This window comes from Falco cherrug, chromosome Z (genome assembly GCF_023634085.1).
Source record: "Falco cherrug isolate bFalChe1 chromosome Z, bFalChe1.pri, whole genome shotgun sequence".
NCBI lineage: Eukaryota > Metazoa > Chordata > Aves > Falconiformes > Falconidae > Falco > Falco cherrug.
Window position 1 is genome coordinate 80,238,830 of NC_073720.1, and position 13,580 is coordinate 80,252,409.

Consider the following 13,580-nt stretch of genomic DNA (forward strand, 5'->3'; position numbering starts at 1 on the left):
GCTTAACGGTGAATTGTCACTTCCAGTAATGCTTTAATCCCTGTCTAAACTCCTTCACCCCAAATGCCCTTGCTATCAAACAAGCCAGCACATACTTCGCAAACTCAGTGTTTGTCTTCTGCTAAATACCTTTTGCTGTAATTAAATAGATATCAGATCCAGAAATCCAGGCCTCCATATGTTCTATTTCTTTTGCTGGCAATTGATGAAGATTCCTAAACTCATTATTCAACCACTGGTACAACAGCATGTTCTGGTTGGTATCTGACAAAGAAACTAATAGGTGCATAATGCCTCCTCTAGGAAACAAGGCTATGTTCAGAGCCCTGTAAAGTGGAAGCTGATGATGCAGCACAAATACATCTTTAGACCACTGGAAAACCTGTGAAAATATGAAATATTTATTATTACATATTCATAATTAGCACAAATAGAAGAGAAATTAAGTGTCACAATGAAAAACCAGGAAGAATTATAGTGAACTGAATTCCTCATTTCTGTGGTGGACCCTGCATTAACATAGAAGCACACTGGTAAGTAACCACCTTACTGCAAGCACCTGTGCCTGTACTCATTTTCAGATGAATAGGTTTATGTCCAGAAGCTATTTCTGTTCTTATAGGTGTTTAACATGCTAGATTTCAAAACAGAAATACAGAAACTCAAACCAGAAACACTAATGACAAAATTAAACCAAAGGTAAATTACATGTTAATGTAGACAGTATTGCTACCCTTAAAGAAGCCTAGAACTTCAAGTCTTTTAAATCCATAAAGAAATATAAGTAACTTTCCAGAAATATATACTCACAGGGTTGGTTTTTTTTATTATCCCTTCATATTTCAAACCCAGAACTAACCAAACTACCCACATCAAAGCCAGGGACAAGTGTATTCTAACCTGGATGGAACTGGAACTTGCTGCATGACTCACAAAAATCAAATAGTCTTCTTCATCCACAGCAAAATGTTTCACGTGGCTGGTATCCAGAATAGAGATCGTCTGTATCTATGAGATGAATATGACAACAATGGTGTTTGGAAGTCACTTCAAGTGTCAGATCTATACATATATAAACATATTTTTAAAAATTGCAACATCACATATAAAAATATATTATATATATATATAGTTACATATATGTAATTTTACATATTCAAAAATATATCCATATTTACCAAATTAATACAACTTACCATACATTTCCCAGAAAATGTTCTATGACTTCATTGCTCCACAATTTCTTTCCTCATTTCCCAGGTCACTTTCCCTCATACCCAAAACATAAATATAAAACAACAGCAGCCAGCCAGCTGTAAAACCTTACATCACTGAAGTCATGCAGAACATCAGGGCCCCAAACCAGCCAAGCACAGAGTGTTTCTTCTAAAATCTGGCTGGACTGGAAGGCCTCCTGAGGTCCTTCCCAATCCCATTATTTTATGATTTTGTAAGTAAACCAGATTTACCTTCAACAGCCTGCGTCCAGGCATGAATGCATACACACTGTTGTTGGAAGCTCCCTGACTGCCTCCTCCGTGAGTAATCACAAGGTAAGGAGAGGCATGAATTTGGAAAGACACACAGCTTTTAGGATTCCACATACTGAAATTCTGAGAGAGGGAAAAAAAAAAAAGCAGCATGAAGACCTAAATTCCTTATTAAGTAGCATGCTTGGTGTTTACAAGCAAATATTTACCTCTACAGGAACAAAAACTCCTTTCCACTGGTAGACAGTAGAAAATGTAGCTGGAGGCGTACGCAACAGAACACCATACAGGATTTCTCCTGATGTGAAGAAACACCAGCTAGGTGCTGACTCTTCTATGAAGCTTTGCAAGACAGACAGGACACTGATACTACCCCCTGTGATATAGTAGAAGAAAATACTGTTAATTCTTGAGGTCTTTTTCAATGCCTTTTTCATCATTTGCTGCCAAAAGCAAACCTAGTATTACAAATGTTAGAGTTGGCTCTAAATAGTTGGTATAAGTGTATGTGAATGTATGGATATGTTATAGTTCTGATGATGTAACAAGAGCTAGGCAATAAAAGTATTCATATATTGCAATTGTGTATGAAAGATGCATAGGCAATTTGAGTCTGATTCAGAATGATTCAGTTAGGAATTGAGCTAGCGAGAAAATTAGCTAGATAGCAGGTAGTGAAAAAAGTGACAAAGAAACTAGAAAATGTATGTGTTTGTCCTCCACCCCCTCATCACAACAAGCATTCATGGCACGAAGATTATTAAACTGCCTAAGCTGTTTGAATGGCATACAGAAAAAAACCACTGTGTTGTCAGAATTAAACTCTAAGAGCTGATCTCCCAGTCCCACACCTAGGTCAGAAGAGCTGCTGAGCCAGGCAAAGTATTTATCCATGTTCAAAATCAGGCATTTCCTTTTTTGCCTTGTTAGTTTCAGTCTGGATTAGCGAGCAGCTATACACATATCAGTGAAACAAAAAAAAAAAAGCCTAGTATGTAAATGGGAACAATTGGGCAGAGAGGGAAGGATAGCTTCCTTCAATGGCAGGGCTAATTTGGACCTGATTAAAATGTTCATGAAATTACAGCCTGGGAGTCCCACAAATGCCATCTCAGTAGGTGCACTGGGATATAATAGAAAATTGGAGCTCCATCTGGGGATGGATGAGGTGCCAGCTGAGAGCTTATGAGTCAGGATTAAGGGGAGAGCAGGGGAAGAGACAGGTGACATTATAGTGGGGGTCTGCTACAGGCCATCTGACCAGGAAGACAGAGCAGATGAGGCCATCCACAGATAGATAGGAGCTGCTTCGTGTTCACAAGCCCTGGTCCTCATAGGGGACTTCAGCCTCATCAATATTTGTTAGAAGGACAACAGAGCAGAGCATAGATAATCCAGGAGGTCCTTGGAATACATTGATGATAACTTCCTTCTCCACGTGATAGAGGAGTCAACGAGGAGAGGTGCCATGCTGGACCTTGGTCTCACCAACACAGAGGGGCTGGTGAGGAATGTGAATCTCAAGGGCAGCCTGGGCTGCAGTGACCATGAAACGGTAGAGTTTGAGACCCTTAGGGCAGTGAGGAGGGTGCACAGCAAGCTCGCTGCCCTGGCCTTCAGGAGAGCAGGCAGTGGCCTCTTCAGGGGTCTGCTTGGTAGACTGCCATGGGATAAAGCCCTGGACAGAAAAGGCACTCAAGAAAGCTGGTTAATATCCAAGGATCACCTCCTCCAAGCTCCGCGGTGATGCACCCCAACAAAAGTGAAGTTGGGCAAAAAAGCCAGGAGCCCTCCATGGATGAACAAGTTGATCCTGGACAAAATAAAACAGAAGGATGCCTACAGAAGGTGGAAGCAAGGACAGGTAGCCTGGGAGGAATACAGAAAAACTGTCTGATCAGCCACGGAACAGGTTAGGAAAGCTAAAGCCTCGATCAAATTAAATCTGGCCAGGGACATCAAGAGCAACAAAAAAAGCTACTATAGGCATGTCAGCAACAAAAGACAGACCAGAGAAAACAGGGGTCCTCTCCAGAAGGAAATAGAAGACTGATTTACCTGGGACATGGCGAAGGCTGAGGTACTTAATGACTTTTTTTGCCTCAGTTCACTGACAAGTGCTCCAGCCACACCACCCAAATTGCAGAAGGCAAAGGCAGGGACTGGGAGAATGAAGAACTGCCCACTATAGGGGAAGATCAGCTTCAAGAGTGTACAAGGAACCTCAAGGTGCACAAGCCCATGGGACCTGATAAGATGCATCTGCAGGTCCTGGGAAAAGTGGTGGATGAAGTGGCTAAGCCACTATCCATCATACTTGAGAAGCTGCAGCAGTTCATTGAAGTTCCCACCGACTGGAAAAGGGGAAACATAACTCCCATTTTTAAAAAGGCAGATAAGGAAGATGTGGGGAACTACAGGCTGGTCAGTCTCACCTCAGTGCCTGGCAAGATGATGGAGCAGATCCTCCCGGAAATTATGCAAAGGCACATGGAAAATAAGGAGGTGACTGGTGACAGCCAACATGGCTTCACTAAGGGCAAATTGCGCTGTCAGATCTGGTGGCCTTCAATGACAGGTTTACAGCTTTGATGGGTTAGGGAAGAGTGACTGACCATCATGTACCTGGACTTGTGCAAAGCATTTAACACTATCCCACATGACATCCTTGTCTCTAAACTGGAGAGACATGGATTTGACAGGTGGACCACTCAGTGGATAAGGAATTGGCTGGGTGGTCACACTCAGAGAGTTGTGGTCAATGGCTCGATGTCCAACTGGAAACCAGTGATGAGTGGTGTTCCTCAGTAGTCTTGTGCTGTTCAACATCTTTGTCAGCAACACGGGCAGTGGGATCAAGCACACCCGCAGCAAGTTTGCTGATGACACCAAGCCGTGTGGTGCGGCTGACAGGCTGAAGGGAAGGGATGCTGTCCAGAGGGACCTGGGCAGGCTTGAGAGGTGAGCACGTGCGAACCTCAAGAAGCTCAACAAGGCCAAATGCAAGATCCTGCACATGGGTCAGGGCAACCCCCTGTATCAATACAGGCTGGGCAGAGAATGGATTGAGAGCAGCCCTGAGGAGAAGGACTTTGGGGTGCTGGTGAAAAAAAAGCTCAGCATGACCTGGCAATGTGCACTTGCAGCCCAGAAAGCCAACCAAATCCTGAGCTGCATCAAAAGCAGCATGGCCAGCAGATAAAGGGAGGTGATTCTCCCCCTCTGTTCCACTCTGGTAAGACCCACCCTGCAGTGCCGCATTCAGCTCTGGGGCCTCCAACACAGGAAGGGCATGGACCTGTTGAGGCAAGTCCAGAGGAGGCCATGAAGATTATCAGGCTGGAGCACCTCTCCTGCAAAGACAGGCTGAGAGAGCTGGGGTGGTTCAGCCTGGAGAAGAGAAGGCTCCGGGGCAACCTTACAGCACCTGCCAGCACCTAAAGGACTTACAAGAAAGCTGGAGACAAGGGTGTAGTGATAGGACAAGTGGAATGGTTTTAAACTGAAGGAGGGTAGATTTAGATGAGATATCAGGAAGAAATTACTCTGAGGGTGGCGAGGCGCTGGCCCAAGCTGCCCAGAGCAGCTGTGGGTGCCCCATCCCTGGCAGGGCTCAAGACCAGGCTGGACGGGGCTGGGAGCAGCCTGAGCTGGGAGGAGGGGGCCCTGCCCGGGGCAGGGGGGTGGAACTAGGTAACGTTTAAGGTCCCTTCCAATCCAAACAATGTTGTGATTCTATGGTTCTATGAAAATGTATGGTGGCTTTTTTTCAGACTAAGGCTATGTCAGGTTTATGTAAAGTGTCTCTCTCAAACTGTGTTAGAAAAATCCAGAGTTACAATTAATATGGAACAGATTTTAGTAAACAAAGGTCTAGTGACAACAATGTTCATATAAGGAGCAAGGAGAGCAATTATTGAAACTCTGGGAGAAGTGGCTGACTACAAGGTGACTCTTAAGCAGCTAAGCTCTTTTACCTAATAAATTCTGACTTGCTCAGAAAAATATTTATTGACGTGATCAAGTCTAAATATGTGAATTTACATTCCAAAGTTACATCTGCTGTGTGTTTGGCTAGTCTCTTGCTATTTCCGTTCTGACAAAAGCACTAGACACCCTTGATAAAGTGAACGTACTGATGCCAAACGCAGTATCCGACAACGTCTCCCACTCAACAGTCACAGACACGTTCAGCCCATTACTTCGTGAAACTTTCAAATAAACTGTAGTGTTGGCTTCTTCAGTTATAAGGAAATTTGTCCTAAATGTGAGAGTTGTGAAAATAAAGAAATAATGTATAACCTTTATAATATACAAATAGGATTCTTCAGAGTACAATTCCAGTGCAGAATATATAACAGAAATAAAAAGAAAATATTAATAACTGGTTTTGATACTGATGGACAGATACATACATTAATTAAGGGTGTCCAATGTTTCTTATAACAAGACCTTAGCAAAATCATAGGAAATGCAACAAAATCTTAAACCAGCTTGAAAGTTAACACACCAGCTGTACAGTTTCAGCTGAATGATTTTTGGAAATGTCATTCCATATGGTTCATTTGCTTCTGAAAAACAACCCTAAGTGAAAGTGTATTTTACACAAGCTTAAAAACAAAAATAAATTATAAAATGTATGACTTCCTGAGCACTGTTCTGAGGTTTGGAGCTCTTAACATGGATTACTATTACTGTAATATTTAGGGACTAATGAAGTACTGTTTTATGAAAAATCCTTCAAGAAATCAACATTTCTAATGATGAGCATTCTATTTTAAGTGCTTTTCTGTTCTTTGTATAGCAGAATTATTATGTATGTATACTACATACATATGGAATAGTATTTGACAGACAGTGTACTTCTCAAAAGTACAAACATTTTATGACTGGATTGCTGAATTTCTTTAAAGAGATTCAAGAAAACCAAAATTGTAGAGAGACACTATATTGAATATGAAAAAACTCCATTTATCAGAATCAGTGTTTAGTACCTATTTGTAACTGGATAGATGCTGAAAAGCCCTAGTGGAGCTTGGTTCTGTAATACCGTAATCATAGTTTGCACTCTTGTGCCTAGTCTAGCTCCTCCAGTTGGATTGAACAGAGTGACGATAAAGTGCTCATCCATTTCTGGTTCTTCATCCAATATTGCCGTAATGTGCAGTGTCTGACAAGAAAACAAGCATAGAAAGTTGTTGAGGCTTGACAGCTAATGATGATACAACCCTATCAGACCATGCTACTGTTTCTGTTCTTTCACTGTATGCCTTCGAATAGGACAGCAGGAGAATAGCCAGCCCTTGAAACAGGAGAGCACAGAAGTGAGGCAAGAACACTTCAGGCTGAGGTTCCAAAGTCACCTGTCCGGTGACCTCCATTGCTTCAACACTAAAATGACCGTATCCACATTTTTTTCCCCTACTCATTCTTTTCTCCTCTCACCCTGAGACCCTTTTTTGATCCTTTTTTTAATGCTTCGGTTCTCTACGTACTCCACACATTCATTGGTAATTCATAGTCCCTGTACAAGCTACCTGATTCATCTAACGCAGCCCAGTCAAGTTGGGTTTAATTTACTCTAGCTGGCAACTAAACTAGCTCCAGGACAACAGGGTAACTCCGCTACTGGTGCTGTTAAGAAGGAAAAAAGGCAACAGAGGATTACTCTAAATACACTTTCTCTTCTTGATGCTTCTTTCCCTCTACTGCACCACTGTGGATGAGCATAGGATGCTCTCAAGATGGTCTCAAATTAGCAGATAATAATCTAGAAAGAGGTAGACGTTCTCACTGTCATTTGGGGCTCACTGTCATCCTTCTTTCTACCCAAAGAGGCAAAAGTTACAGAGATGCACATAGCTCTGCTATAGGGAAAAAAAAAAAGTTAGCAGTGATGCATCTGGAACTAAGCTGGATCTTACAATCTTTTACACCCCAGGTTACTTCTGCAATAAATCACATTCAGAGACTTTTAATAAGTCTTTTTTACTTCCCACAGATCCATGACACTGGCCAGCACTGTGGTTCCAAATGCATTTAAGGTTCAGAAACTGAAACCCAGTCTTTCCAGGAAGGTTTGTTTCAGATTCTACCCCACTAGCCATAACATACTAACCTGTTACTGAACCTAGCTTGACTGAAAAAATAAAATAAACTGCCATTAAACTTCAGAAGGGTCAGGATTTCACAAACTTAAGCTAGTCATTTTCTAGCTGATATTCTTGTGGGGACAGTACAGAGGCAGTAAGCTTAACACCCCCAGAAGAGAAGAATAAGCCGTTTTCCATTCCTAAGACTCTAAGAGCTGTTTACATTTTGCCTTTGTTGCAGCATACTCTGTGCACAGTTCAGACAAGTTGAAGCATGGCATTACAGTATGGGATTTTTACTTCAGCCTTAACTACATATGCTTATAAATTACCACTTCACTTCAAAGTCTGTGTTTCAGCTACATGCTGAATACACAGAAATAAATGTTCCTATACATATATATATATTATATGCCCATTATATTGTTCTCAGTTTATGTCTACTATTAAAAAGACAGAAATATCTACAGAAAAACACATTTAATTTTTATGCATTCCCACTGCAATGACTCAATTTGCTCTGAGAATGAAGGAAACACAAGAAAAAAAAATACAAAAAAAAAGCACACACATTTCTGAAATCTTTCCAACACTTTTGAAAAAGCTTTCCTCACTTCTTTGGTAATGACTATCATATTACCTTAAATCTGACTCCCTCTTCCAGCACAATATATCCTTGCGAAGGGGTCAAATCCACTGATGCCTCTGAAGAATTAATTTCACTTACAAGGTATTGAACAGTCACAGTGCCAAATATCCCCTGAGGAGGTTCTCTAATAATATTTAATACTGCTACACTTTCCATCAAATGGAGAGCCGTTTGTTCTCTTAGGAAGAAGTGATCACTGTTATTGAATGACAGAACTCCATGGCCATCATCATTGGCAAGTATAGTAATTATGGCTTTCGAGAAATAAATAATGGAAATATTCATTAATTAACATAGTAAAATATAATTGTACATATATACAAATAAAATACATATAAACACAAATCCATTCTTCCTTTAGTCTATATATAATGCTTTTATGTCCAAGAAATTACTCAAAGAAAATATGTAAATATTTTACTTTTTCTAGGAAGATTTCCAGACAGGAAGAATCTAGACTCGCCTATTAAAAAGCTCACTTCTGTAATTTTGATTCCTTATTTTACATATTTGCTTGTTAATTGCATAGATTTCATAGGGATGTTTAAGAACTTTCCAAAGGAATATAAATATCTACCGTAACAAGGCAATGGTGTTTTCTGAAATACGATTATTCAGAAGAATGAAATTAAAATGACAAAAAAAATATTAAAATTACAATTCCAAAGAATGAGAACATAAAAACTAAGAGTTACCTGTTGTGTTCTCCCCTAATTCCAGCCCCAGAGAGGGATTTGTTAAAATTAACTGGAACTTCTCATCACCTTCAGGAATATCATCATCAAAAATCGTAACAACAACAGATTTATTACTTTCTCCATCAGCAAAAAAAAGTGTCTAGCATTGAAAAACAGAAAGGATTGAATACTTAACAGCTGTTAACACACACAGAATTTTTCAACTGAGGTAAACAGTCTTAAATAGGAACAAAGAGGAGGCAAGAAGCTCTGTAAGCTCTATATCACATAAATTGATTAAAACAGAAGTAAAAAAGCTCAGCAAATTGCAACATGAGGACAGGCAAGGACAATTTACTTTGCAAATTCTGTTGTAAAAAAAATATGAAACCTTATAAGAGATCTTATACGCTCTTAAGCAAAATTGTATTTGAGATAGATGTTTGAAAGTTTACAATGTGTCTTATATTTTAAGACACTTAAGTATTTAAAAAGAAAGAACCAGTAAAGTGACTAATTTTATCTCATTCTATTTGGATGACCAAAGCAATTGAAACAAGTTGAAAAATCTAGCTGCACTGTTGATTATTCTGCCGAATAAACAAGAAGACATCCTTTTAGGGAAGCTGAGGAATGAAAAGTATTAGATGCAGAATTTACTTCTTACCCTTGAGGTCACATTAAAATCCAAACCCAGCTGTGCCTCCAAATTTTGGGCATAAAAAAATACAGACACATTGCCGTAAGATCCTCTGTTTCGGTATGCCATTATTGTCAGATTCCCATGAGATTCATTAACTTCTAAACTAAAACAAAAAGAAAAATTCTCAGTGCTCACTTAACATGTTCTTTTGAATAAGCTAGTAGATAGCCATTATATTTTCACTTCATATCATTCTTTCCGTTTGCATGAAAAAGGCATCAGTACAACTGTCTAATACAATGTTTTTACCTCTGTTTCTTATCTAAAGGGAATTAAGCTATAGAAAGTGTCCTTTTTTCCTGCTTATTAGTGGCAGATTAAGCCAGTCTATGTTTATGGATGCCTGCTTCCTAGCTCCTGCAAATCAGTCAAGTCAGAGAAAAAGATCTGGGAGATGCCAGTGTGTATGCTTACATGGATGTAGAGGCTGGAACACTGGATAGAGGCTGGGGGAGTGACACAAGTTTAGAATATAAAACAACAGCAGTGAAAGTAAGCACACAGTAGCAAAAGATTTCGGAGCCAACATACTGTAAATGTTGGCTTTCAGTGTCAGAATTATTTTAACACTTTCCAGTTCTACAAAACTGAATGATGCTTTGCCATGTCAAAGATCTGGCCCTACTTTTAATGAGGTGTTTTACTGTTAACTGAAAACAACAATAATTGAGTAACCCCAGTCACTAACCGACACAGTGAGTTCTTCAAGGAGACAAGACTTACTTAGTACTTTCCCATTCAATTACTCCGCTTACTCCATCATTAGCATCAATAATAATTTGAGAAGCTAAACCTTCAACATCTAAAATGGAAAACAGAAGGACAAAAATGAAAGAACAATACAGTCCATTTTCATTATTTTCAAGAATAATAAAAGCACTTCTTAAATATCTGCTAATTTTGTAGAAGAGATACATAATTTTCTGTTTCCAGAATATGGAGGAGAAAATGGCAGTGGGCAAGATAACTGGAAAGGCTCAAAGAAAATCTGTCCTTACTACCTAACTATTAGAACTGCAACACAGTGCCTTGATTTACCACTGTTACTTTTAATAATGCATAGAAAAAAGACAAAAGAAATTTTAGGAAGCCAAACACAGCACAGAAAAATTAGGAAATACTGAAAGCAAGATTTCTCATGGAATCTTAATTAACATCATTGTGTGTGTTTATTATGATGGTGTTCAATATTTTTCAGTCTGTGCCATTCTGAATATGAGAGGGAAAATCAGTAAGAAAGAATAATAAACGATCCAGTATTTCATCTCCTATTTGTGTTTCAGTGCCTGATCATAAGCCTTAGCAGCACACACCTCTGATTCTCCCACAAATACAGAATTATTAATTTCTTTGTAGGCTGTTTATGTACTGTAACATTCTATTGCTCCATAAGGATGCATGTATCTTCACAATAACTCTGAAAGATTACCGTATGTATTACACGGTGAAAATAATAATAGATTAATGCCAGAAATGTCCACTAATGTCAGGGACCAGAACCTGGCAGTCAGAACTTAATGCTTTTAGGAAATTGTGCCCTAATTTGTTCAGACAACAGCATCGCATGACTACCTTTACTTCAACTTACTTTTAATAAGATTTTAAAAGAAACAAAGAAAAAAGGCAGTTTCTACAACCCAACTGACTCCACTGAATCTGTAGTAAATATACTACCTATAGATCCATATGAAAGATTTCTAACAATTCAGATAAAACTGAATGAAAGTAAAAGGTCATTGCCATGAATCCAAACCTGTTGTTATGAGGTACTGATGAAGATCAGCAGTAGCTGCAAAACTTCTACGTAAACAGCAGAAATGTTATTGAGGTTTAGAAACGCAGAGGGAGCACTAGTGACTACAGACCTTTCAGCTTCACTCCTGATCCGCATTTTCCCTTGTGTTATAGTTGTACCAGTTCACCCAGGATCTGTAATACTTTGCTTTCAACATCAGAACTCTAATTTCATGGCAGGCATCCGTCCCCTCCCATGATGCCACCCTTCCCTAGCTTAGGTCTTTCTTGTATCCATTAAGTTTATTTCTTTTTCTTTTGTCATTCTCAGCTGTTGATCGTTTTCCCTTTTGTTAATTCTTTGCACTTCTGTATTTAAGTCAGGCTTTCTTCCACCTTTTCTAGAAGATGGGAGCAAAAGGAGCATGGATTAAAAAAAACCAAACTGTCTTTAAGCTTGCTGTTTCTGCTCCTTATCAGTGAAGCTTCAGGTCAGAAATAAAGGTCACTTAAGTTCAGTGTGTTCAACTCTACATCACAGACATACCTACTCCACATATTGCACACACATGATTGTGACAGGAACACACAATATATTCCAGATGTATAGGATGGACTGCACATGCCAGTATCATGTGCAGAAAAGCCATCTCTTTTGGTATTAGAAACCTCCTAGAAATACTTGAAGTGTCTTGTATAGAGTATGTGATTGCTAGAAATCCTAAACAAATGCATTGCACCAAGGATTTAAATTGTCAATCATAACAAATCAAAATATACCAACAGGGAAAACAAGATTAGAAAATAGTCTGATAACAGAATTTGGAGTGACATTTTAGAATAAGGACAAGTTTTTGCCTCATGGGTTAAAATTATTATCTGTTCACCCTAAGTACATTTTAACCCAATGCAGATATCACAGCAGGGATGAATGGTCACAATTCAAAGAGCCTGCCAATCCCTTACAACAGAAGGTGAGACTTTACAACACTCAGCACTATTTAGGTCAGAAAAATCCTGCATACCTTTATGTTACTCTTTCCCTGTTTTAGATTTTAGACTTGACTAATCACAGCTGCCTCTACAAATCAGCAATGAGTCTTGGAAGTTACCTTTCAATCTGTAACGAATTAACTCTGTCACTTCTATAGGCATGCAAAGAAAAGGGAGAAGAGTCAAAGCAGATGTTAGAAATAATCAGTATAACTAGTCTCTAGTACTACAGGATAATCCAACTGTCCTTAAAGCCAATGCCAGCTATGCTAACTGAATTCAGAAGCAGAATGAGGAGCTAACTAAACAAATGATAAAGGAACCAACTAAGCAAATAATAAATGAAGTTCACTGGAAGAGCAGGAAAACTATAGGATATGACTGCTAAAAGTAAAACTGATAAAGACTAATAAAAAGAGACTTTTAAAAGAGCGAACAAAGTAACCACATAAAGTAATTTCTTTGGACTTTTTTGTTTCCGTTTTGTACTTAGAAACAAAAACCAGATTAACACACTGCCAATAAAACTTTTCAGATAATTGTGCTCTCCAGCTGTTAATTACTAACTCCTCTATGACAACTTCCTTATAATTTTTACAGAGATTAAAAAAGTAAGAAGCAAGTGTAACAGTGAAAATGTATGATATTCTACAATGTTTCTTTCAGAATACCCTGTCTCATATTGGCATAGCTGGCAAGTAAGAGGCGTACCAATAATACACCAGAGTAATATAATCTGCATGCAATTCATATAAAAGGAAAACCAGAGATAATTCTGTATAAGTTGTTTTACCCAGCCTAGGTGGGGATGAAGTTGAATGGTTCATGATGAGCTCCACTGAAGTTAAATTAACCAAGAAGAATTCTTGCACCTCTGGCACATCATCCTGGAAAACACAAATTCAGTACATCCTCTTTTCGTCTTCCTTTAAGAAACTGTGATGGAAGTCACCAAAAGGCAACACACTAGAAGTCTCTAATATTATAGCAACACTAAAATTAATTTATTTTTTCATTTTCCCGAAATATTTTATTGGGTGTAAAACTGATTATCTTGCATGAATTAATGAAGGCATATTTCAGGAAGAAGAAGCTGTGGTGACACTAAACTATTATTGAAATATTATTGTGAATAAATTTCTGCCTAATTTTAAAAGCTTAAATTCCAACCACTGAGAAAGAGCCTGTAGCAAGCAATGAATTACATTGTTCTGAATATCAGATAGTAAAGTCTTAATGAGA

The 13,580-nt window shown here is 38.8% G+C and overlaps 1 protein-coding gene across 1 annotated transcript in view; it reads right to left on the reverse strand.

Annotated features, from left to right (window-relative positions):
• ADGRV1 (adhesion G protein-coupled receptor V1) overlaps nucleotides 1-13,580 on the reverse strand; it is a 291,122-nt gene that overhangs the window by 200,360 nt on the left and 77,182 nt on the right. Inside the window, exons 40-51 of the mRNA XM_055699397.1 lie at nucleotides 13,132-13,225; nucleotides 12,458-12,490; nucleotides 10,335-10,413; nucleotides 9,576-9,714; nucleotides 8,927-9,068; nucleotides 8,223-8,485; nucleotides 6,485-6,660; nucleotides 5,627-5,751; nucleotides 1,700-1,866; nucleotides 1,470-1,613; nucleotides 901-1,008; nucleotides 130-382 (exon numbers count right to left, since the gene is read on the reverse strand). Coding sequence (XP_055555372.1) covers nucleotides 130-382; nucleotides 901-1,008; nucleotides 1,470-1,613; nucleotides 1,700-1,866; nucleotides 5,627-5,751; nucleotides 6,485-6,660; nucleotides 8,223-8,485; nucleotides 8,927-9,068; nucleotides 9,576-9,714; nucleotides 10,335-10,413; nucleotides 12,458-12,490; nucleotides 13,132-13,225 — 1,723 coding nt within the window. The remainder of the gene's footprint in view (nucleotides 1-129; nucleotides 383-900; nucleotides 1,009-1,469; nucleotides 1,614-1,699; nucleotides 1,867-5,626; nucleotides 5,752-6,484; nucleotides 6,661-8,222; nucleotides 8,486-8,926; nucleotides 9,069-9,575; nucleotides 9,715-10,334; nucleotides 10,414-12,457; nucleotides 12,491-13,131; nucleotides 13,226-13,580) is intronic.